Source organism: Crinia signifera, chromosome 19 (genome assembly GCF_055691185.1).
Source record: "Crinia signifera chromosome 19, ASM5569118v1, whole genome shotgun sequence".
NCBI classification, from domain to species: domain Eukaryota; kingdom Metazoa; phylum Chordata; class Amphibia; order Anura; family Myobatrachidae; genus Crinia; species Crinia signifera.
In genome coordinates this window covers 97,292,588-97,316,595 of record NC_139226.1, presented here as the reverse complement: position 1 = coordinate 97,316,595, position 24,008 = coordinate 97,292,588, and the positions used below count along the sequence as shown (strand labels likewise).

Genomic DNA, 24,008 nt, shown 5'->3' with positions numbered 1-24,008 from the left:
GGTACTTCATCTCCTGTAGGTCGACATGGCTAAGGTCATCAGGGTTGGAAGGTCGACAATTAGGTCGACAATGGCTAGGTCTACAGTCATACTAGCACTGTGGCCCCATGATTAGTCTGCAGCCGCTCAGCACTTACTTGATTCGATTTATCTGTGTTGAGTTTGTATGGTCTCCACTTGCTTGGCTTTCCTCCCACAATTCAAAAGCCTAATGATAGTGTAGGTAGCCTCTGAGAAGAAAATGTAACGTTACTGTATATACATGTAGATGGTAGAGAATATAGATTGTAAGCTCCATGGGGCAGGGACTGGTGTGAGGGTCTATATAATCTCTGTGTATTATGCCAGCGCTATATAAAGTACTATACGTTTGGGACAAGAACCTGCTATGAGAGGCGACTTCCTATGCCGCTGTCTCGTCATTGCAGCAGCAACTTTACCCCCTTTGTTTTTGACTGAAATGACCCCAATTTGTGTTGGGCGATGTGGGTCAGATCCAGCGGAGGCCCCAGAGGTGGCGCAGCAGCACAGTCCAAGATTCAAATCCGCGAGACACACCCACTGCCAGTGACTTCCATCCAGCGTGTAGGCTGGCAGTTGGCCATGTCGCCGTGCTTGCAGTGTGTCTCTATGGAGCATATATGGGCCCATTTACTATAGGGTCGCAAATGCAATGCAATATGGGCGGGATCTACTGTTTAGACTGACTTTTTTTTTCCAAAGGGGAGAAAAATCATTCGATGGTCGGAGACCATCGAATGATTTCTCTCCCCTATGGCTGCATGCAAGGGGATGTGCTCGCAGGTTGAGCAGCATTTATGGGCTCGCTAAGCAGCGTATGTATGCCATGCTGAATCAGGCCCATAGCACAGACTCCAGGATGGTTTAGTGACTCATCTGATTGTTACCCTGACATCACTCATCAGTGACAGAGAGTCAGGAGAGTGGGTGGAAGCTGTGTGTCTCCTCACATAATAGCGTGTGTAGTCCCTTGGCTCAATGCACTGAGTTATGCACAATGGCGCCTTTGTGCCACCTTAACTAACACGTCCTTTGTTAATGTAACTTTCCTAGACCAAAAAGTTAAAGGCCAAATGCATTGAGAATTCGGAGGTATTCTCTCTGTGTGACAACACAATGAAAGTTTCCCTGTAAGAGAATTACTCATCCTGAAATGTTTTCTTATGCCCCATACACAGCGCACCATAACACCAGAAGCTTATTCTAGATAATAATATGGATGTGATTTATCAAAGCCGGGAGGAAAATACAGCAGGGAGAGAGATAAAGGACCCTATTCTGGTTACGGCGGCCGTGCGTACTTACATTCCGTATCAGCGTACGTTTGCCGTACGCGGCCGTTGAGCGAAAGTCCACCCACAAAACAGCCGCATACGTACGGGCACAAACACCGACAAAGTAGAATGGCGTACAATTGAGCGTACGCCAACGTACACGGACGGATCACCCCTTAGACTCCGACAACTGGCGTACAACAGAGCGTACGCCACAGTTTACGGACATCTCTCGTCCGTCTTCCCACCGACTTCTTGCGGCTATCTGAGCGTACGCCACCGTGCACGGACGGGTCTCTATTGTTTTCAATGGAAAACTCAGCGTATGTCACCGATTGTGAGAGTAAGCGTACGTCCGTGCACGCTGGCATACCCTTCACATATATGAACCTGCTAATCTAGCCTTTCAACTATGATTAAGCCAATTAAATGAATTATTCTAATTGTTCATCAATTATTGTTTTCTATTACCTCAATTGTCTACCTTAATAAACACCCTAATAAAAATACATTTTAACTAAATAGTGGCCATGGCCTTAAAACATTGCTGAAACATCCTTGTAGCTGTTAGATGTGGTTTATGTATTTTTATCATAATTAAAAAAACTATGTTTGTATAAGAGTGAAAAGGTTGACACATGTCGACGTGTGTAGATTGAGTGTGCTGCTGTGTAAAGTATAGGAAAACACGTAGTGATTGTGTACAAATGTTTTAGAAATACCTACCTTAGCATATATAAGCTGATCTTAAAAAGAATCTTAACTAAAATGAAACCAACCTTTACATGTAGAGAAGGGTAGAAAGATAAGCTTCCAATGTGTTTGAGGGCTGTGTGTGGCTTGCAGTGAAATAATGGTTTGGACTTAATAGACTGCAGCATTGCTTATTACATTCAGGTGTATGTGTTTGAGTAGTAATCAGCGTTAATTAGCAGACACAGGCGTCCACTCTCATGCGATATCTGTAGGGGTGGTCTGAGGTGGCGGTTGGCGTCCGCCTGTTTTGTGTCCGAAATGAACGGTGCTTTCTCAGATCGAGCGGTAGTAGCAGCATACATTTTTTGTGCACACCCCCGTGTACGCCCATGTTTACGCCCAGTTTCCCTCATTATTTTGGCCGCTCCCCTCAACACGCCCCTATGCCGCCCACAGTGACCGTACTCTTGCGGACATGTTTTTTCGCATGGAAAGACCCGTCCGTGAGCGTTGTGGAGTCGTCGTGCCTGCGCATTGCGGAAGGTACGCATGTGCAGATAAAAAAAAAACCAGGAACGTACGCTTATGGCCCAGCCGCCCGAACCAGAATAACCTCCAAAGTCACAGACAATCAGCTCATGTCATTTGTCAAACACAGCAAGTAAATTCACAGTTAAGTGCTGATTGGTTAAGTCGTTTTTCCAAGCTTTGATAAATGTACCCCAATTCTGATGACGCGGGGTTCAGAACACATTTAGGGGAAATCCCTCTAGACTGCAAATTATTTATCTTTAACCCTTTGAGTGCCATCTTCTCTGTGAGAGATGCACAAAATATCCACAAAAAATGCCAGCGTCACTCACATTTGTTATATAAATTCAAATATAAAATTTGTAAAGTTTATTATATTTCCTATATAAGGAAAACATTACAGGTCATTATGTTAAGTAAAAAATGTTTGCTTGCCAATTTTCACACCTATTTTGTCAAATTCAATTGGCATTTCAAGGGGTTAAAATCCTATGATATTTGAATTTCAAAATCATTAAGAAATAGCTAATATTTCACCAACAAAACAATAATATAACTTTGTAATAGGAACGAGGACCCCAGAGCAAAAGTCTAAACAATAGACTGTAAGCTCTTTGGAGCAGGGTCCTCTTCCCCCCGTTCTCACAGCATACAGCATTTAAATTACATCTCTCTTAAGGCCCCCATACACTATGCGATTTTGGGCCGATTCCACGCGATTTCGGCAAAATCGTATGTGTGTGACATTTGATCTGACCCGATGCGCGGTCCCGTGCGCATCTGATCAGATCAGGAGGTCGGACGTGCAGAAGGTACGATGATGTCCGACCTCCTCCAGCGGGGGGGTGGGGGTGTACCGGTGACAGTGGGGCGGGCGGCTGTGATATGTCTGTGGGCAGCAGCGTGGCGGGTGCCGGTAATAGTGGGGCGGGTGCCGGTGACATGTGTGTGCGCCGCAGCGGGTGGGCAGCAGCAGGCGGGTGCCGGTGACAGTGGAGTGCTCTATCTCAGCCAATCAAAAACCGGATAGTCATTTGACATGTTATTTCAAAGTTGTAATAGCCGCTGCGGCGCACACACATGTCACCGATGTAAAAAATGTAAAAAAGATGTAAAAAATGGCACATCATGTGCCAAATTGTATGTGACCCGCCCGGGGAGCTGCCGGGCGGCTCACAGGAGAATTGGGTCCAACTTGTCCCTTGAACAAGTCGGCCTAATGTATGGGGGCCTTTACTCACCTACCATCTATACCTGCATCTCGTCTCAATCACCTCCCTATATCTCAGCTGTATTGTGTACTAAGAATTGTACTGTTAATTGTGCTCTGTTTTTGTTCTTCTGTTGCTGTTATGTCTAGTTATGTCTTGTTCTGTGTACCCTGTACTGTTCTACTGGCTGCCTAGGATCTGTGCTGCTAGCTAAATATGTACCCCGTGTCACCCCTGTAGTGTTTTATATCTGTACAGGTTTTACTTGCTATCGATCTGGCTGGTGCAATCACCAAGTGACGCCGCTGAATGGCTGCCTGGGTGCTGTACAGCTCAGTAAATATATGTTCCCCATTTCCGTGTTATTTATATAGCGCACTTTCTCCAACAGGACTCAATACTCAATAGAGTACATCTAGTATATATCTGTATGTGTCCTATATCTGTACTGTTTTACTTGTCTACCTAGCTGGCTGTGCAATCACCATGTGGCGCCGCTGAATGGCTGCCTGGGTGCTGTACAGCTCAGTAAATATATGTTGTCCATGTCCCTCATTAGAATGCATCTAGTGCATATATGTATGTGTGATGTATATCTGTACTGCCATTGTTGCTTGTTCTGATAACCCTTTGTATTATAGTATGTGTATTATTTTTAATGTCTGTAAAGCGCCTTGAGTCCTGTTGGAGAAAGTGTGCTATATAAATAAAACTTACTTACTACTTACATAGCACAACAATTAAGAAAGCTACCTTCTAACCAGTGGCAAATGCAGGATTTTTACAGGGGGCTTCCAAATGTAATAAAAAATTTCCCACTCTGCATTGGAGTAAGAACGGGAATTTGGGGGAATGGTAAAAGCCCTAAAAATTGGTCTTTATATACACAGAATACTATATGAAATAGAGTATTAATATTTAACAGCACAGATGGTCTACAGTTCAGGCTGTTTTAAACATTTAAATAAAATAAGTGGTCAGGAAAAGGTTAAACATATAATAAATAAATACACAAACATAATAGAACCAGTACTGCACTTTCTATGCTCACAATCTCCCACTTCATGGTAAGGCTCCTGTCTCTTCCTCTTGGCAGCTGCTCTCAGATCCACAAATATAGTAAATGTGGTAGAAGAAGCTGGCACACGGCATGTGCAGCAGCTCTGCTCTGTCCCTTACCCTGCATGATGTGGTGGCAGCTCGATTGAACATATTATATACCAGCTATTGTTTTCATATTTTAAGGCACTTGCCAAGAGGAGGGGGTTTCCAGGCAACCAGAAACCCCCCATGCGTTTGCCTATGCTAGCATTACTTTTTTTTTTTTTATATGTTTATTGGTTATAACAATATTACGGTACATAATGGTTACAAAAATCTCATTCAGCTACAAAGAGAAAGGCAAGGACATTGAAAACGAGCGGTTGTAGCAATCCGAACAGGGGGTGGATAGGGGCGTGAAGGGCTATTTGGGCTTATTACCATATGAAAACGCTGGGCGCACGTATGGTAATCCGGCTGTGACGCACGTATGGGGGGCGGACATATGACACAGCCGGATGCCAGCTGCCTGCCCATATCCCTGCATTTGCACGGAGAAATGCCCGAGTGGTCTGGAGCATTCGGTGCTGCCTGACCACTCGGTCCAGCATTCGATAGTTGGCGACCATCGAAAGATGGGGAAGGTTCCCACAGATGGAGGAGGTGTGCACATGAAAAATCCGCTTGTGGTCCGTTCGGTCGGCGTCTTACCGCATTTCGGACGGTGTGAGCGATCCGTATGGAAGGCGGAGCTAAGAACACTCGGTTCCTGTCCGAAAACACCATCCGACCGAACCAACCAGAATAAGGCCCATTGTTATGTTAGCACAATGCAATACAGTGTAACATTTCAACCAGGATAGCATTACCTTTTAATTACAGATTTTGCATGAAGGGTAATTGTTAAGCTAGATATACTGTAAGACATAGTTGCGGACATCCGGGCTGCTCTCCCCGTGCGATGGGGGCATTACGGTGGAAGGAGGGGCAGACTCTTCCTGGTAATCACCCCCCATCCCGCTATATAAGAGACTTCTGGTATTATACTGGAGGGGGGGGGGGGGCGTTTATGAAATTCAGCAAGAATCACGTCACCAGCTGCCCCAACTGTACACTTTACTTGCAAAGTTGGTGGCCAATGCGGTGGTGCAGGAAGTCGGGAGACTTGCCTTTATGTTTGGGGCCCGGTAGGGTCTCCCGATTTTCAGGAGCCTCTTGGCCAGTGGTGTAACTAGATACATGTGGGCTCCATAGCAAAGTTTGTAAGGGCCCCTATTTATCACCTAATGCTGAAAAATATATACAGCACATGATACTCAGACAGGCAAAGTGGGCCCCTCTCAGCTTTGGGCCCCATAGCAGCTGCTGCACCCCCTGCAACTATGGTAGTTATGCTCTTGCTTTTGGCCATCTGGTACGTAGGCAAATTTGATATAGAATTATAATTAAAGTACTCTGACCCCTACTTATCACAATCTGCAGATGTTATATTTTTCTTTACGCCTAAATTTGCAAATTTTGCACACACGTATTGTAAAATTAAGGATCATCAGTGGTTGAGTAGCATTTAATTTACTACTGACCGTTAGAATCCCCCCTACCCCTAGCAGTGCCCCTCCATGTTGTAAAAACCATTTAGGCATCGATTAAAGGCCCATACTCACTGGGTGACTTTGAGCTGAAAGTCGCTCAAAACAGCAGGTTTGAGCGGCTTTCAGCTCAAAGCCGCCCAGTGTGTATAGCCCGGCGATGAGCGGTGAGTGCTGCTGCACGCTTCCGCAACATCATCGGGAAAGCCGTTCATCTGCTGGTTATACCAGCGGATGAGCGGCTTTCAGGACTGCTTTGCATAGCTCTGTGCTATGCAACGCATTTATCCCCCCTCCGGGCAGGGGGAAAGCCGCTCAGTGTGTATGCACTGAGCGGCTTTCCCCGCATCGATGACAGCGGTCATCGCTGTCCATACACGCTGGGCATAGTCGCCCAGTGTGTATGGACCTTAAATCTTGCAGATGCAAACAGCCAATCCGAAGTGCTGGTGGCTGTTATAGCACATAAATTATAATCCCCACATTCTGGGCATCCAGGTGCAGGCAGGGGTCACTGACAAGTTAGCGCATATGTGTGCACACAGTTCTTGACATGATCAGAGAGAATACCAGCCACATAACCTGCCAGTGCTCTGTGTGAATCAGTCCCTGAGCCTCCTGCCTCCATAAATGTAAAATGTGCTTGTGCTGTGGAAGGTGGTAAGATCAGGAAATATGACCCTCCGTGGAAATCTAGGAGCCTGTTGTCCTATATAACTTAAGGTGAGTACACACGATTTGCGCTAACGATATGCATAATAACGATTTTATTGTGCAATATTGTTTAGTGTTTACCAACAATATTATTAACTAGACGTGTGCCTGTGTATAGTTAACGATAACCTCTATCGTCTGAACATGCAGTCAAATCTGATATCATCAGCGACTACGTGATCGGTACGGTCCCAGTGATGTCACTGCATGAAATTATATTATATAACCCGCAGATCATTCGTTGCTGCACAGGGGCGCCAATTTATGGTTTTGCTGGTGGATGCTCAAGGGGGTGTGTAACGATCAGATCAGGTGATCGATCAAATTAACGTATGCCTTCTGTTATGATTATCTGTGCAATCAAGGTATGTCTGATATGTTTGGTAAAATCATGCCGCCTGTGATTATTATGTGGGAGATCAGAACATGTCATGTATTATGTGTGTGGCCTATTGGTGACCCAGGGAGTGTAGCCATCTGTGGACTCCTCTGGAGTTAGGATGTAAGATAAGATCTGAGACCCCTCATAAACCAGATTGGGGGGGAGAGCAATAGTGTCCAGCCAACCGGCCAAAGTGGCTCTGGCCCTGCACTAAATGACCTCTTATCACTTGAGGAATGTATAAAATCTACTTCAAAGCAGGGAGAAATTCTTTATGGGAAAGATCCTATATCTGGAGACCTTCACTAGGCTCAGCAAGGGAATGGTTAAAAATCCCAAGGGTGGGAGGGATGAGGGAGTCTGCAAGGTATAACAAGACCCTTCTCCCTATAGTCAGGGTCACTACCTGGGGGTCTAGCAAAACAGGCTGTAGGCGACGAGAGATTTCTTGTGGAGGATCCCCCCACGTCAGGATCTGTATTTAAGTGTAAGATAGGTTCTGTCTTTTTTCCCTTTTTATTTTTGAAATTGCATTTCAAACTCGTGTGTACTTTTAAAATCACTGTAAAATCTTGTAACTATTTTTGTCTAAAGCTCTGTAGTATTTCTAGGAATAAATAATACATATTCTCAGTCCTGGTTCTGTGTTCTTAAGACTCATTAGCCTCATAAGAGAAAGGCTGGAAAACGTTACCATTGTTATCTTGTATTGTGTGGTCAGGGGCGAGCCAAGCCGCCCCTTGCGCAGTTTCAGGCGCTAAAATCAGGTTTTGGCTGGTGGCAGTGTACCTCAAGGAAAGGACCCGAGTGTCCTGAGTGAACCCCAGTCACGGCCGGCGCTGCTCAGATTGACGTATCGGAGCAGGCGACCGGTGGGTCCGTGACATTTGGCGGCAAGCGGTGGGGTGGAGAATTCATTTTTCTCTTTAAGAACTTAAGTGAGTGTGGGTAGAATTTTGTGAGAAATACCCACATCACCAGAATCAGAACTCAGAGCTTTACTATAGTTTTAAAAGTCACACAGTAAGTGCAATTTCTGTTCCCCTCCCTTCTCTTGTTTTCTTTACTATCATTTTATTTGACAAGTGTGAGACTCAGGATGTCTGATTACCGGATGATGAGACGTGATGATCTGGCGACTATATGTGTACGGAGGGACATCCCTTGGTCTGGCCTGAGTAAAGAACTGATGATAAAGGCACTCATGGAAGCCGATCGGGTTCTAGCTGCTGGAGGAAGCCAGTCCAGGGACACTCCTACTCCAAGGGCTCAGTTGGCACAAGACAACACAAGTGATGCCCTGCCAGGGTCAGATGCATCTGCTGGCAACAGTGAGTCTACACTGCAGAGTTACCTTCAAACTGCTGTCAGGCAAATGAAGGACCTGGACCCCACAATGGCCATGCAGCTAATGCAGCTAGAGGCTGAGCAGCGCAGAGCCGAGCTAGAGGCTGAGCAGCGCAGAGCCGAGCTAGAGGCTGAGCAGCGCAGAGCCGAGCGAGAGGCTGCAGAGCGTCAGGCGGAGCGTGAGTACCAGTTGGAACTGGTGAGGCTCAGCGGCCAGAGCGCTGTTGGTAACCCGGGTAGGAAAAAGCCCCGGCATGACCAATTTCCCGTGCTGGAGAAAGATGGTGACCTGGATACTTTCTTCAGGAGTTTCGAAAAGACTTGCCGGCAGTTTGCACTGGACCCCAGTGAATGGGCAAGTTATTTAACCCCTGGGCTGCGGGGAAAGGCTTTGGATGCATTTGCTGACCTTCCCCAGGAGCTGGATGGAGATTATACTGCCATAAAGAAAGCCTTGCTACAGCGTTTCAACATCACCCCTGAGGCATACCGACAGAAGTTCAGAGACTTAAAGCGCAGCCCCTCTGATACCTATGGGGGCCTGTTAGCACAACTGTCAACCCTATTGCATCAGTGGGTTGAGGGCTTGCAAGTAAAGGACTATGATAAATTGAAGGACCTATTTCTGCAAGAGCAGTTCATCGCACTCTGCCCAGCTGAGGTTAAAGAGTGGGTCCTGGACCGGAATCCCGAATCAGCAGAAAAGGCTGCCACCCTGGCAGACCAATACACCAGCACCAGGGCTTCTGTGGCAAAGAAGACCTGGGGGACGCCCGGGCAAGTCAGCTGGAGAGAGCGGAGACCCGGAGACTCGTCCCAGCAGCCCTCTTCAACTAAACCAGCAGCCGCTGCATTTGTTGGGGGGGTGGGGGGACAACCTGTTTTGGCAACCAGCCGCAGGTGTTTTATTTGCGATGAAGTGGGGCACTTCCGTTCCCGTTGCCCCAAGAGGAACTCTCCTGTGGGGGGCCCAGCCGTGAAACCTATGCCTGCCGTCCTGTGTGTAGGAGGACCCCAGGAGAGACCCCGGGACAATCTACAACCAGTCCAGGTAGGACAAAGGGTGGCGCTTGGGCTATTGGACTCAGGTGCAGATCTGACTCTCATAGATTCAGCCTTGGTGGGCCCAGAGAACATCATCCCAGGAAAGACTATTGCTGTACGGGGGGTGAGTGGGGTCCACCCTGATGTTCCTATGGCCAGGGTATACCTTGATTGGGGGGTTGGAAGAGGCATCCGTGATGTTGGGGTGCTGGACAATCTACCTGCCGGTGTGCTTTTGGGGACTGATCTTGGAAAGATGCACACTGCCTATGTCAATGAAAGTGATGTTGGTACTGACTCTGTGTTACTAGCTAACCCTTCTGTCCCTCAGGCGACCCCTGCTGAGCTTTACAATCGTAATGTAAATGTATGTGAGGTTGCAGATTTGTGTTTAGCAGAACCTAACCCTTTGCAAATGTACAGGGGGGAAGTGGGTCACAATGCCTGTACTAAGGTAGAATTATGTGATGTATCGTTACCAGATAATGTTGCGAAAGCACCAGTATCAGGGGTTGTACAGAATACTGAGCCAATCTCTGTGTTAGCAGTTCAGACAAGGAGAGCTGCAGCCCAGAACAGCTGTGATTTAACCCCTGCCTGTGTGGAAGGGGACTCCCTGGAAGTGGATACCCCTCCACCCCCCTCCCCTCCTGTAGAAGTCTCCAGTTCAGATGCTGTCCTAGAGGAGGGGGGGGGCTTGCCTGCCTTGTTTCCCCACACTGATCAGCTGCTCAGAAGTGAGGCATTCAAAGCAGAACAGCAGACCGATCCCAGCTTGGCCGCTCTCAGAGAGCAAGCCAAGGAGGTCCCAACGGGGAATGGCTCAGTCAGAGTTTATGTAGAAAATGGGCTGTTATATCGTGAGCCACCTTCCTCAGAGGACCCTGAAGATGAAGGTCCTAACAGGCAGCTGGTGGTTCCACAGGCTTATAGGGAAGGGTTAATGAAAATAGCTCATGAAATTCCCTTAGGCGGACATATGAATCCAAAAAGAACTCAAGCTCGTTTGAGGCCCAATTTTTTCTGGCCTAACATGGGGAACGATGTACCTAATTACTGTCGCTCCTGCCATGCCTGCCAGTTAGCTGGGAAGCCCGGTGACCAAGGCCGAGCACCTCTCATTTCATTACCACTTATCGCAGAACCCTTTGAGCGGGTTGGTGTAGATCTTGTGGGGCCCCTCGCTATCCCCAGCAGCTCAGGGAAACAATACATTCTCACTGTGGTGGACTACGCCACGAGGTACCCTGAAGCTGTAGCACTCTCCTCCATCCGCGCAGACAAAGTGGCGGATGCGCTCATATCCATTTTCTCCAGGGTGGGGTTCCCAAAGGAGATGCTAACTGACCAGGGTACTCAGTTCATGTCCAAGCTCATGCAGAGTCTCTGTAAGAGGATGCAGGTGGATCACCTCATCACCTCTGCCTATCACCCCCAAACGAACGGCCTCTGCGAACGCTTCAATGGTACCCTAAAACAGATGTTGAGGGTCTTTGTGGAGTCCCAGGGAAGGGACTGGGAAAGGTTCTTGCCGCACCTCCTGTTTGCATACCGGGAGGTGCCTCAAGAATCAACGGGCTTCTCCCCCTTTGAACTCCTGTATGGGCGCCGTGCCCGTGGACCCCTGGATTTGATTAGACAGGAGTGGGAGGGGAAGTTGGTCACCCCGGAAACATCCGTGGTGCACTATGTGGTGCAATTCCGGGAGAAAATGCAGTTCCTAATGGAAATGGCACAGAGCAACCTGAAGGCTGCACAGACCAAGCAAAAACAATGGTACGACCGACAGGCTAGAGAGCGTATCTTTGAGGTGGGGCAAAAGGTATTGGCTCTGGTTCCCATGAGACAGAACAAGCTGCAGGCTGCCTGGGAGGGTCCCTACACTGTAATACAACGTATCAAAGATGTTAATTACATTGTGGAAAAAGGGGAGGGACGTAAGAGGCAGAAGATGTATCATGTCAACATGCTCAAACCTTATCACGAAAGGGGGGCTTGTGTGTTTGCTGTGTGTAGTTTGCCTGAGAATGAGCAAGGAATTGACCCCCTGATGGATTTAGCAGCTGCTGCTAAGGAGGGGCGATCCCTGTCTGATGCCCACTTCAGTGATAAACTGACAGAGGCACAGCGAGCACAGCTCACTGACACACTGCAGCCCTACAAGTCCCATTTCACAGGGAAGCCTGGAAAAACACACTTGGTAACTCATCATGTAAACACAGGTAGTCAGACCCCCCTCAGGCAGCCAGCATACCGGGCTTCTCCTGAGGTGCTGGAAGCCATGAAGAGGGAAATTGATGAAATGCTGCAGCTGGGGGTGATTCAACGGTCTCACAGTGCTTGGGCTGCCCCAGTTGTACTGGTCCCAAAGAAGTGTGGGGGCACCCGCTTCTGTGTAGACTATAGAAGGTTAAATGATGCCACTGTGTTCGATGCCTATCCCATGCCCAGGATAGATGAACTGTTAGATCAGCTGGCCCAGGCACGTTACATCACTGTCATGGATCTGAGTAGAGGATACTGGCAGATCCCACTGTCACCTGAGGCCCGTGAGCGGTCTGCATTTATCACACCATTCGGCCTGTTTGAGTTTCTGGTCATGCCTTTTGGAATGAAAAATGCACCTGCGTCCTTTCAGCGCCTGGTTAATGACCTGCTGGAAGGCCAGGAGACACATGCCGTTGCCTACCTGGATGACATTGCGGTGTTCAGTCAGACCTGGGAAGAGCACCTGATCCATCTGAACAGTGTGTTAAGTAAAATCACGGGGGCCGGGTTGACGATTAAACCAGAGAAATGCCAGCTTGGGCTGGGTGAGGTACACTACCTGGGGCACTGTGTTGGAGGTGGTACCCTTCGCCCAGAGTTAAGCAAAGTAGAGGCTATAACGGAGTGGCCCACTCCCACAACCAAAAAACAGGTCATGTCCTTCCTAGGTACTGCTGGGTATTACCGAAAATTTGTACCCCACTACAGCACTCTAGCAAAACCACTGACAGACTTAACCAAAAAGAAGTTGCCCCAGGTGGTCAATTGGACAAAGGAATGTGAGGGGGCATTTTTGGCGCTGAAGTCCGCATTAGCTAAGTCACCTGTGCTGCAGGCCCCAGATTTCCAAAAGAAGTTTATAGTGCAGACTGATGCTTCCAATTATGGGCTAGGTGCTGTGCTCAGCCAAGTCAATGAGAAAGGAGAGGAGCATCCCATCCTGTTCTTAAGTAAGAAATTGCTTCCCAGAGAAGTAGCCTATGCCACCGTGGAGAAGGAGTGTTTGGCGATTGTGTGGGCTCTCCAAAAACTCCAGCCATATCTGTACGGACGTGACTTTTTAATAATTACAGATCACAACCCATTGGTATTTCTGAATAGAGTTGCCGGAGATAATGGTAAACTGCTAAGATGGAGTCTCATACTGCAGCAGTACACTTTTACCATCCAGCACAAAAAGGGTGCCCACCACAGTAATGCGGATGGACTCTCACGGCGAGGAAGTGAATAGCGCACTGAGGAGATGGTGACGTGGGTCACCACCACTGTGCGCCATTTTAAAAGGGGGAGGTGTAACGATCAGATCAGGTGATCGATCAAATTAACGTATGCCTCCTGTTATGATTATCTGTGCAATCAAGGTATGTCTGATATGTTTGGTAAAATCATGCCGCCTGTGATTATTATGTGGGAGATCAGAACATGTCATGTATTATGTGTGTGGCCTATTGGTGACCCAGGGAGTGTAGCCATCTGTGGACTCCTCTGGAGTTAGGATGTAAGATAAGATCTGAGACCCCTCATAAACCAGATTGGGGGGGAGAGCAATAGTGTCCAGCCAACCGGCCAAAGTGGCTCTGGCCCTGCACTAAATGACCTCTTATCACTTGAGGAATGTATAAAATCTACTTCAAAGCAGGGAGAAATTCTTTATGGGAAAGATCCTATATCTGGAGACCTTCACTAGGCTCAGCAAGGGAATGGTTAAAAATCCCAAGGGTGGGAGGGATGAGGGAGTCTGCAAGGTATAACAAGACCCTTCTCCCTATAGTCAGGGTCACTACCTGGGGGTCTAGCAAAACAGGCTGTAGGCGACGAGAGATTTCTTGTGGAGGATCCCCCCACGTCAGGATCTGTATTTAAGTGTAAGATAGGTTCTGTCTTTTTTCCCTTTTTATTTTTGAAATTGCATTTCAAACTCGTGTGTACTTTTAAAATCACTGTAAAATCTTGTAACTATTTTTGTCTAAAGCTCTGTAGTATTTCTAGGAATAAATAATACATATTCTCAGTCCTGGTTCTGTGTTCTTAAGACTCATTAGCCTCATAAGAGAAAGGCTGGAAAACGTTACCATTGTTATCTTGTATTGTGTGGTCAGGGGCGAGCCAAGCCGCCCCTTGCGCAGTTTCAGGCGCTAAAATCAGGTTTTGGCTGGTGGCAGTGTACCTCAAGGAAAGGACCCGAGTGTCCTGAGTGAACCCCAGTCACGGCCGGCGCTGCTCAGATTGACGTATCGGAGCAGGCGACCGGTGGGTCCGTGACATTTGTCCTTTGAAGAAGGGGTGTGGCCGACAATGGGCCCCAAGAGCCCCCCCAGTCCAGGACGGAGGCAGGCAGCATAAGGGCAATGCCACAGCGGGGTGCGTGCAGCGCTGGGAGGCAGCGGGATCCCTGCAGTGGATGGGAAGTCAGCGGTAGGGTCCCTTTAGATCAACATGGTCATTTGGTTGATATGGGGAAGGTCGACAGTCAAAAGGTCAACATGGGGTTTTTCACTTTCTTTTTGTCCTGAATGTCGACACAGTAAATCACTGCGTCCCCAGTGTTATATTCTCCCAACACACCCTGGTGGCATGAAATATCGCCTGTCGGCACATGTCAATTAAAACAAAAACAGTGAAAAACCCATGTCGACCTTTTTACTGTCGACCTAATGACACTGTTGACCTAAAGCTATGTCAACCTTTTTCATGTGTTGAGCTAAGGCCTGCAAAGCCTTCAGTGGTCCACCTAATGCATGTCAACCTAGTCACCGTATACCCTTTCAAACATGCTTATTTCCTGCAATCCTTGTGTGGCTTTCTGCAGCTGACTGCCAGCAATGCATCACACCTGATAGTGTCAGAGATCTAGCAGAGACTGCATGGCAGCAGCGCCCTCTACTGACAGTACAGAGAATGTCAGCAATGTATCACACCTGATAGTGTCAGAGATCTAGCAGAGACTGCATGGCAGCAGCGCCCTCTACTGACTGTACAGAGAATGAAACCTAAACCATAGCCTCACCTACATTTTGGAGGCAACTCTGGTTCATTAGTTTGAATGTGAATTCGCATCCTTGCGAGTAAACCAGATCCCACGCTAAAAGCTTCTGGTTGCCAACGTTTCAACCAGAACCTTGTAGCGTGATTCTTTGTTTCTATGGGAGTGCCGCCGCCGAATCAGCTATTCCTAGGAGGGCACCCAGGTTTTCTTTGTTAATGGAGTGCCAACCAGCACCCTTTTCTATATATATATATACGCTTTGTAGGTGGCGGCACACGATAAATAAACAGATTCCAACAACTGTAATGTGTAGTCAACGTTTTGAATCCTTTAATCACGGATTCGTCATCAGGACAGGTATCAACATACAGACATCTGCAACATATATACCGTGTTTCCCCGAAAATAAGACCTTCCCCCGAAAATAAGCCCTACCCTTTATTTTGGACACTGGTCCAAAATAAGCCCTACCCTGAAAATAAGCCCTAGTAAAATGTCATGGCGTTCAGACAATAGATTCTACCCCTGCTAAACCCCCCTGATCCCCCACTCACCACCTCTAACCCACCCTCGCCACCGCTGTGTAGGTAAAGCACAGGCTTTTTCTGAAGCCGCTTCTATTCCCGGTCCCAGGAATGCATTACCTTGCGGCGCGTGACGTCACCGCGCACATCACACGGCTGCAGCACGGAGATGTGGCACAGCAAAGAAGAGCCGGACATCACTGTGACTTAAAGGAACTCTGGGGTATGTCTACCTTTATCACGGAGGACTGGGGACATGTTTATTACCGTAAGGAGGACTGGGGGCATGTTTACGGGTATAATGGAGGACTGAAGGGCATGTTTATTAAGGAGTACTGGGATATGTTTACCTGTATCAAGGAGGACTGGGGGCATGTTTATTAATGAGGACTGGGGGCATGTTTATTAAGGAGGACTGGGGGCATGTTTATTAAGGAGGATTGGGGGCATGTTTTTTGACATTTGCTGGCAATGTTCATTAAAATAAGCCCGACCCCGAAAATAAGACCTATGATGTTTTTGTTCAAAAAAATAAAATAAAATAAAATAAGACTGTCTTATTATCGGGGAAACACGGTATAAATTCACAACCCAGTACGATCACAGCGCCGGGAGTCCCATTTCCCGCCACCACAGACCTGCGTCATCAATCAGAGACCTGTCCAGGACGTCTGCCGGCGCACAGCAACGTGCCCTCACGCTGACGCTCCCAGCTGTGGAGGCGGGAAACGGGAGTCCCAGCGCCGTGATCGTACTGGGTTGTGAGTATATATATATGTTGCACATGTCTGTATGTTTATACCTGTCCTGATGACGAATCCGTGATTAAAGGATTTGAAATGTTGACTACACATTACAGTTGTTGGAATCCGTTTATTTATCGTGTCCCGCCACCTACAAAGCGTGTTTGGCTCCTATTGGGGAGCTCCTGGATGTGCACCGGCCTGTTACCTCTTTGAGGAGTGCTTCTCCAGATGTACCTATATATATATATATATATATATATCTCAATATACAGGCAAACTTACAAGGCAGGACCATGCCTTGTAAGTTAATTCCCCTTTAAAAAACCTCAGAGTTCGGTGGACATCTCGCACTGCTGCTAAACTCGGGTGGCATTAAATCTCATCCATACTGTTTATATGTTAGTTTTATAAACCCATCATACGTCATGTCACCAGCTGTGGCCTCCCCAACTCTCTGTTTCTATATAAACATCCCTAAAATGTTCTCTGCAGCCCCTTGTATGACCACCCTGTGTCTTTCTCATCTTTGTCCCCCCTCCGGCTCTGTCTCTCTATGTCTCTATGTTATGTTATGTCTGATCTCTACCCACAGACCACTGTTGGGTGAAGCCATGTGGTTACCTTTAATTTGCAGTCACAGAGGCAAGCACAATGAGCTATAGCTTGTGTCAGTGAAAAGACAGTAACAGCAACAGTGCCACCAAAATCCTGATATATGCTACACCAATGCATAGTAAAGCCACACAACTTTATTTTTATTTCTTTTTAATTATGACACCCATTTTTTTTTGTCCTGCTTTGGAAAGTGGAACCTGACCACTGGCACTGCGGACACCAGATTATAACGGCTGCAGTCACTGCGAGAGCTCCTTGAAAAGTGTGTAACGATAATGTTTAATCTTTTCATTAAATAACACTCACACACGTGCTTCATACAAAGTCAGCATTTCATAGTCATGCATTATAAATAGCAAGAATCGCATGTACCGCCTTAAGATCATTGAAAAGATTTAAAAAAAAATCAGATTTTTTTTACAGTAAAATGAAAAGTGATCACTGAATATTTTGTCATCGGATTACATTCAATTACAGTATAGTGTTATTGTCGTCATCGTGTTCTCTTCAGCATCTGTGGAAAACATTTCTTTCGTTTTTGAATCCATATACATATGACATCTATGGCAAATAACAGGGTCACTTTGATGGTACGGAGAACGCTTCCTGGTATTTTTGAACGCATTTGGATCATGAGGTTGACAGTTAATAGGTCAATTACAAACATGGAAAAAAGTTGACATGTAACAGGTCGACAGAAAAATGGTTGACACAAGCGATAGGTCAACATCGAAAATTTTGAGACATGAAAAAGTTGACATGCATTTTCACATTTATTTGGGGTCAATATCGACATCTGTCGACATGGACCCCCAATTATTGTAGTGCAGGCATTCCTAACCACGGTCCTCAAGGCACACCAACAGTGCAGGTTTTTTAGATATCCAGGCTTGAGCACAGGTGACTTAATTAGTATCTGAGGGATTCTGATTAAACTATCTGTGCTGAAGCCTGGATATCACTAAAACCTGCACTGTTGGTGTGCCTTGAGGACCGTGGTTGGGAATGCCTGGTGTAGTGCATACCAGCCGCATGGCTCAACATACTTAGTGTATTGTGCCCCGCTCTGGTACCTCTGTGCACGGCACACTTTACGAAACCCAATTGTAGTCCAGGAGGATTGTAAAGCATATAAAAGTCCCAAAAAATCATGAAAAACTCAAGTCAACCTTTTCATGTCTTGATCATTAGCATTTCCACCTTGTGCATGACCTACTGAGTGTCATCCTATCATCTGGATACCATTTTTGACTTTTTGTTTCCATCAAAGTGAGGGTTTTAGCGACATTGGTCAGAGCTGCAAAGCTCCCCTATAACCACAGCAAGCAATGATCACTTAGCTTTTATCTGATTAGAATAAATTAGATACTGAAAGCAGAGATCTCATTGGTAGATAAGGTTTCACGGCAGGCTTGCACATTTCAGCAGTGTGTTAATAAAGAAACTCCAGTGATAGAGAGAAAGAGAGCGAGAGAAAACGCGGTTATATGACATGCATTATATGACATCACTGTCATTTAAATAAAAAAATAGATCCCCTTTAATCATTAATTTGCAACGTGCATTACAAAAGACAGCATTAGAAAACAAACAGCAATATAAAAAGCCATTGTAAAATATGTGGGACTCTCAATGGTGGGAGCACAGGTTCCTCCAAAAACATTAAGAAATAATTAGTACTTTCCAAGAAACTGTAATCCAAATGCACTTTTCTTATTAATGCTAAACTACATGTAAAACAGCATACAGCAATTTCATAAAAAAAATATTTTGACTATTTATGACTGGGATAAGTGTGCTATGGCATTGTCATGGGGGTCTAGATGTAGACACTTCAGAGTGGATTTCAGATGGATTTCAGATGGATCTCTCAGGCAAATGCAGGGGGGTTTAGGGTAGCCCAGAACCTCCATGCTTCTTGGCAAGTGTCTCAAATTATGAAAAGTAGTATATAATACAATTACTAGAGCTGCCAGGACATCATGTGGTTTAAGAGACACAGAGTAGATTCTGCACATGGCCAGTGGTAACAGCTTCTTCTACCAAGTTTGCTGTGTGTGTGGATCTGAGTTCTCAATCAGTGCACTGGACCAGAGAGCAGGTACCAGGAAGAAGAGACAGGAGCCTTACCATGAGGTGGGAGAATATTATGTTTGTGTATTTGTTATACAGGTTGAGTATCCCTTATCAAGATATTCTGAAAACCATAGTTTACGGAATGCACTACAGAGGCCTTCTGTAACTGGCACTACTGGGTATATGATATGTAACTGGCACTATAGGGACATCTGTAATTTGGCACTACTGGGGACATCTGTAACTGGCCCTATTGGGGACATCTGTAACTGACACTACTAGGGACATGATATGTAACTGGCTCTACTGTGGACATCTGTAACTGGCACTACTGGGGGCATGATATGTAACTAACACTACTGGGGACATGATATGAAACTGGCAGTAAATAAAGTGATTGCTTAGCATTTAAATTCAGTGCCTGAGATAGTACACAAACTTTCATACACAAATAAAATATGTTTGTGTATTTCATGTGTTTGATTAATTTTGTGGTCATACATGGGTCCTGTCCTCAGGATACCTCATTGAAATATAAAACTATTCCGGAATACAGAATATTCTGTTATCCAAAATGCTTCTGGTCCCGAGCATTTTCAAAAATTAAAAATTGTATTTGGATAACAGTTTCTCTTCACATATTTAATATTTTATATTCATATCTTGTTACTAATAATAGGATCATTTGAAAAACATTTTTCATCTGCTGCCTTTAGGCTGAAATACATCACTTCTAAGCCCATGTAGTATATTCAGTTAGAATTCCAGACAACTTTTAAAAAGTGATGCTGTCAACAAAATTCTACTGAAAATGTGATTTCTTTTCATGATGGGATACTGTTAGAATTCACATTAGTATAAAGACAATAAAACAGCACTCACAAGTGCTGTATTTAACCTATAAGACAGCAGAAATAACGTAAGTGATTTTATTATACTGTATTTAGGGGATATGAATAAAACAGTAGGAGGTTCGAGTCTTTAATGGGCTAGAATTAATTATCAATTATAAAATCCCGACATATGTTATTATTACTTTTTAAAAAGGTAGAACACGGTACCGAAATGACCATACGTTTTAAGTACAATAGTTTTTTTTTTAACTTTTTTTTTTTTTTTTTTAAACCAAAGATTCAATTCATCAGCGTAACTCACAGAACAGGACTCATTCAGTATTAGAAGATAATAAAATGTATACAGTAGCTAAAAGTTGCTCATAGATAGTGCACAGAGGAATTAATTAGGCATGCATAATAATATTTATTGATGACATGTTAGAAGATAATGTAATTTTAAGACACATTTTCCATGTACAACTAATTGAACGTAAAGTTTTAGCAATGAGTGTGACAGTTTATCTTATCATTTTTGAACCCATAATGTGACAATGACCTGTGCATTTTAATTCCTGAATATTTTTATACCTCTGAAAAGCAGAATGTTAACGTGGTTTTGAGTTTATACAAGTTATTTTCTTTGGTGCTGTTTCCAGTTCTGGGTGTTCAAATACAAGAAATGGAGTTATGTAAACCAGGCTGCAAAACGGTTCCAGGTAGGTCGCCAAGGAAAGGCCTATGTTGTAGATCCGATGGAATCTGAATGAAAAGTTACGTATCCAGATGACGCTGACGGCGAACTTAAAAAGCTGTTAGCACTCCCTATATTCTCTGTCTTGTTGATGTGTTCTTGTTCAGTCCAGGTACTGCTCAGCCCCGCCTGGCAACCGCTTGAATCTGCAGAGCTAGATTTAGACGCTACCTCGTCCAATTTTGGACATTCAGTCTTTGGTCTGTGATGGTGGCGTCTGTGGCCTTCTGTGTAATAACGTCTGTGGTCATCGTGAGGTCTGTGATGACCGGGAACATTAAGAGTACAACTTTTCCCATGGGTCGAGACTCTCCGTAACACCTGCGGCTCTCGCTCGAAGTCCGTCAGCGTAAAGTGAGCAACTGTTGGGTGCTGAAATGTGTCTGGTATAAGAGAGATGGAAGAAGACCTGGTAGATCCTCTACGTGGACTGTGAAGGGGAGTATCATCGATAAAGGTGACCACTTCTTCCCTGCTGAAACACTTAAAGTCTTCCCGGTAAAGCTCTTCCAGGGTGAAGTGTTTCAGTGAAATGAGGCTTTCAGACGATTTGCGGCACTTTCGATAGGGCAAACCGGCGTCATCGTGGTACATGATCAGACTACCGCGCCTCTCGCGTTTTGGCAGCGTAAAGAAGGAAATCGCAGCTATTTCCTCGGCAGATCCCCAGTTGTGAAGGAAAGCTGGTATCTGGCCTGGGGCAAAAATATCCGTTTCATCGTGGGAATAGCGTCTTGTTGGAGGTACCTACACAAATATATGTATCACAAGAACAATTAATATAGGCAATCATTTCATTCATTGGAACAGCTATATATTCAGTAAAGTAAAAGCATTCTTCATTAAACATCGTGGCTTGGTGTTAATAATGTATTTGTTGAAGAAATGATGGTTTGGTCTGTGATTTTTTTGCTATTTGTCAAAACAAGAGATGAGCAAATTAATTCGGTAAGATTTGGGGTTCAATGAATTTAGGCCAGTTCAGGGGTCTTGTATCACCTTACAGACTGAACCGCATATATTCAGAATAGAAGCCAATAAGCATTTTAGGTTTGAAAAAAAGGGGCAGATGTATTAAGCCTGGTAAAGTGATAAAGTGGAAGCTCATAACGCACCAGCCAATTAGCTCCCAACTCTCAAGTTACAGGCTGGGTTTGAAAAAATACAGTTAGGATCTGAGAGTTATATAGTGGGAGGAACAGGGTCTCCGTGCAGCACATACTGTAGCATCTCAGGAGAAAAGTGATGTGTGAGGACAGGGCTGCATGCAAGAGTGGCAGTGCCATGATGAAAGGAAGTGAATGGAGGCAGAAGGAATTCAAAGACTGAAGGTATATATCTTGGAAGGAGCGGGTCCACCAGCAGCACAGAGTATATCAGGAGATGACTGATGTCAGCGAGAACAGGACTGAATGTGACATAGGCAGTTTCATGATGAGAGGAAGGAAATGGAGTCAGAAGGAATTCACAGACTGGAGTTTATATAGTGGAAGGAGCAGGGCCCCCCTGCAGCACAGAGTATATCAGGAAATTATTGATGTGTTAGTGAGGACAGGGCTGCATGTGACAGGGGCAGTGACATGATGTGAGGAGGAGAAAGGAAGCAGCAGGAAGCCACAGACTGGGAGATATATAGTGGAAGAAGCAGGGACCCCAGCAGCACAAAGTATATCAGGAGATGAGTTATGTAATAGCAGGAGTAAGGCTGCATGGGACGGGAGCAGTGGAATACTGTTCAGTGGAGATTGGAGGCAGCAGGAAGCCACACACTGAGAGTTATAAGGTGGAAAGCAGGGTCCCACAGCAGCACAGAGTATATCAGGAGGAGAAGGGAATGGAGGCAGCATGAAGCCACAAATTAAAAGCTACAGTATATGGAGGCGGCCGGGTCAAAGTTCACACTCCCAACATATTTGTCTTGGAGATCATTTTGTTCCTATTTAAAGGCAATATTTGCCAAATTCCAAATGTTCTTTAATTTGCTCTCCTCTAGTTTCTGCAGTCTGTCAATCCCAGCTCCAAATTAGACCACTGGAATAATAACAGCAAAATCAGAGCTACATCTACCAAAAACGTTCTTTACCACTGGTGTATAGTGCACTATAAATTACACATTAGGATCATTACCATTGTTAAGTAACTCAAGCCAGATGTGAAATTATAATAGAAGATAATGATATAGAAATGCATGCAGACTGTAAATAAAAAGAACACACTTTAAATAAATCAATTTAAGCCTATAAGCTAAGTAGCCCTAAGAAACAAAACCAAACAAAATAAAAAAAACAATAAAAATAATAGTTTTATGTGTCCGTTGCTAGCGAGTAGTCACGGGGCTCCTTATAAAGTAAATGCAGATAGGGTACAAAGTAGAGGTGGATGGATTTGGTTAAGTTTGGTTGCACTTCTAGCTACTCCTTTTGTAAATAAATTGGTGAAACAGAGCGATCTGAAATTAAGAAAGCAGAAATGACTGGACACAAATATAAAAAGGCACAAAATGCGCATAAAAGGGCAGTAAAAGTGCAAGCAAAAAAAATCCATAAAAATCCTCTTCAACAAAAAAAGCAATAACTGAAAAGATGGAATAAAAAAAAAAATTCAACCAAATCAGCAAAAAAGCAACGTTGTAAAAGAACTATTATTTTCACAAAGAAGTTATTACGTGCAAATTGTTAAATCCCTCTGTGCTGCCATTCTTCATATTGCTCAGCATACTAATCATGTATACTAAAATAACAACAAGAACAAAACAATGAGACATTAAAGGAAAATACAACTTCCAGACTGAATGCAGCATGAAAATACTTGCAGAGGTTACGGGACAGACATTCTACTGGCGGAATGGGTAGCACAACATGGACGTGATTGGTTACATTGGGAGCGATAGTATAAACATTACAGAATTGTATTATAGTGTTTGGATATTTGTTTTCATCATGCATTTATATCTTTATACAGTATCCCTGTTGGGCAAGTCGCATTTATACTCGCGGTGGCCAACTGATAATCGCTAATCATCGTGACTGCTACCATAAGTTAGGGGCAAATGTGCCGATGTTGGCTCTCATTTACACAAAAAATGTCCACTGATTTAATTTGTCGATCACATTCTTCATCCCCCTCCACATTCACTTCCACCACCCCTGCTGCACCTAGAAAGGGAGAGGGTTGGCCACAGCACATGACCCTGGGCACTTTGCTCTGGGGCGCATAAAGCAGAACCTGGAACAATGGAGGAGATCAGTATGCCCACTTCAGGGCTTGAGCCCGTAAGTGACTGTCTCCCATTGTCTCCAGTATTTATGCCAATTGTGTCTTAGTTTTCCCTTCCCCGTATAAATTTGAGTTGAGCA

The 24,008-nt window shown here is 45.1% G+C and overlaps 2 protein-coding genes across 2 annotated transcripts in view; one reads left to right on the top strand and one right to left on the bottom strand.

Moving 5' to 3' along the window:
- Positions 1–8,016: 8,016 nt before the first annotated feature.
- Positions 8,017–13,855, top strand: LOC146042770 (uncharacterized). The gene has a single exon (XM_083162989.1). It carries the CDS (start codon positions 8,559–8,561, stop codon positions 13,347–13,349), a length of 4,791 nt encoding a protein of 1,596 aa, XP_083019115.1. The 5' UTR covers positions 8,017–8,558; the 3' UTR covers positions 13,350–13,855.
- A 3,394-nt stretch (positions 13,856–17,249) lies between these two features.
- The window catches only part of GPR153 (G protein-coupled receptor 153), a 65,804-nt gene continuing 59,045 nt past the window's right edge, over positions 17,250–24,008 (bottom strand). Inside the window, exon 6 of the mRNA XM_083162988.1 lies at positions 17,250–21,399. Coding sequence (XP_083019114.1) covers positions 20,638–21,399 — 762 coding nt within the window. The 3' untranslated portion in view covers positions 17,250–20,637. The remainder of the gene's footprint in view (positions 21,400–24,008) is intronic.

What these genes read in the sequence shown, in the direction of transcription:
- LOC146042770 (XM_083162989.1), top strand. Translation starts at nt 8,559, where the DNA reads ATGTCTGATTACCGGATGATGAGACGTGATGATCTGGCGACTATATGT.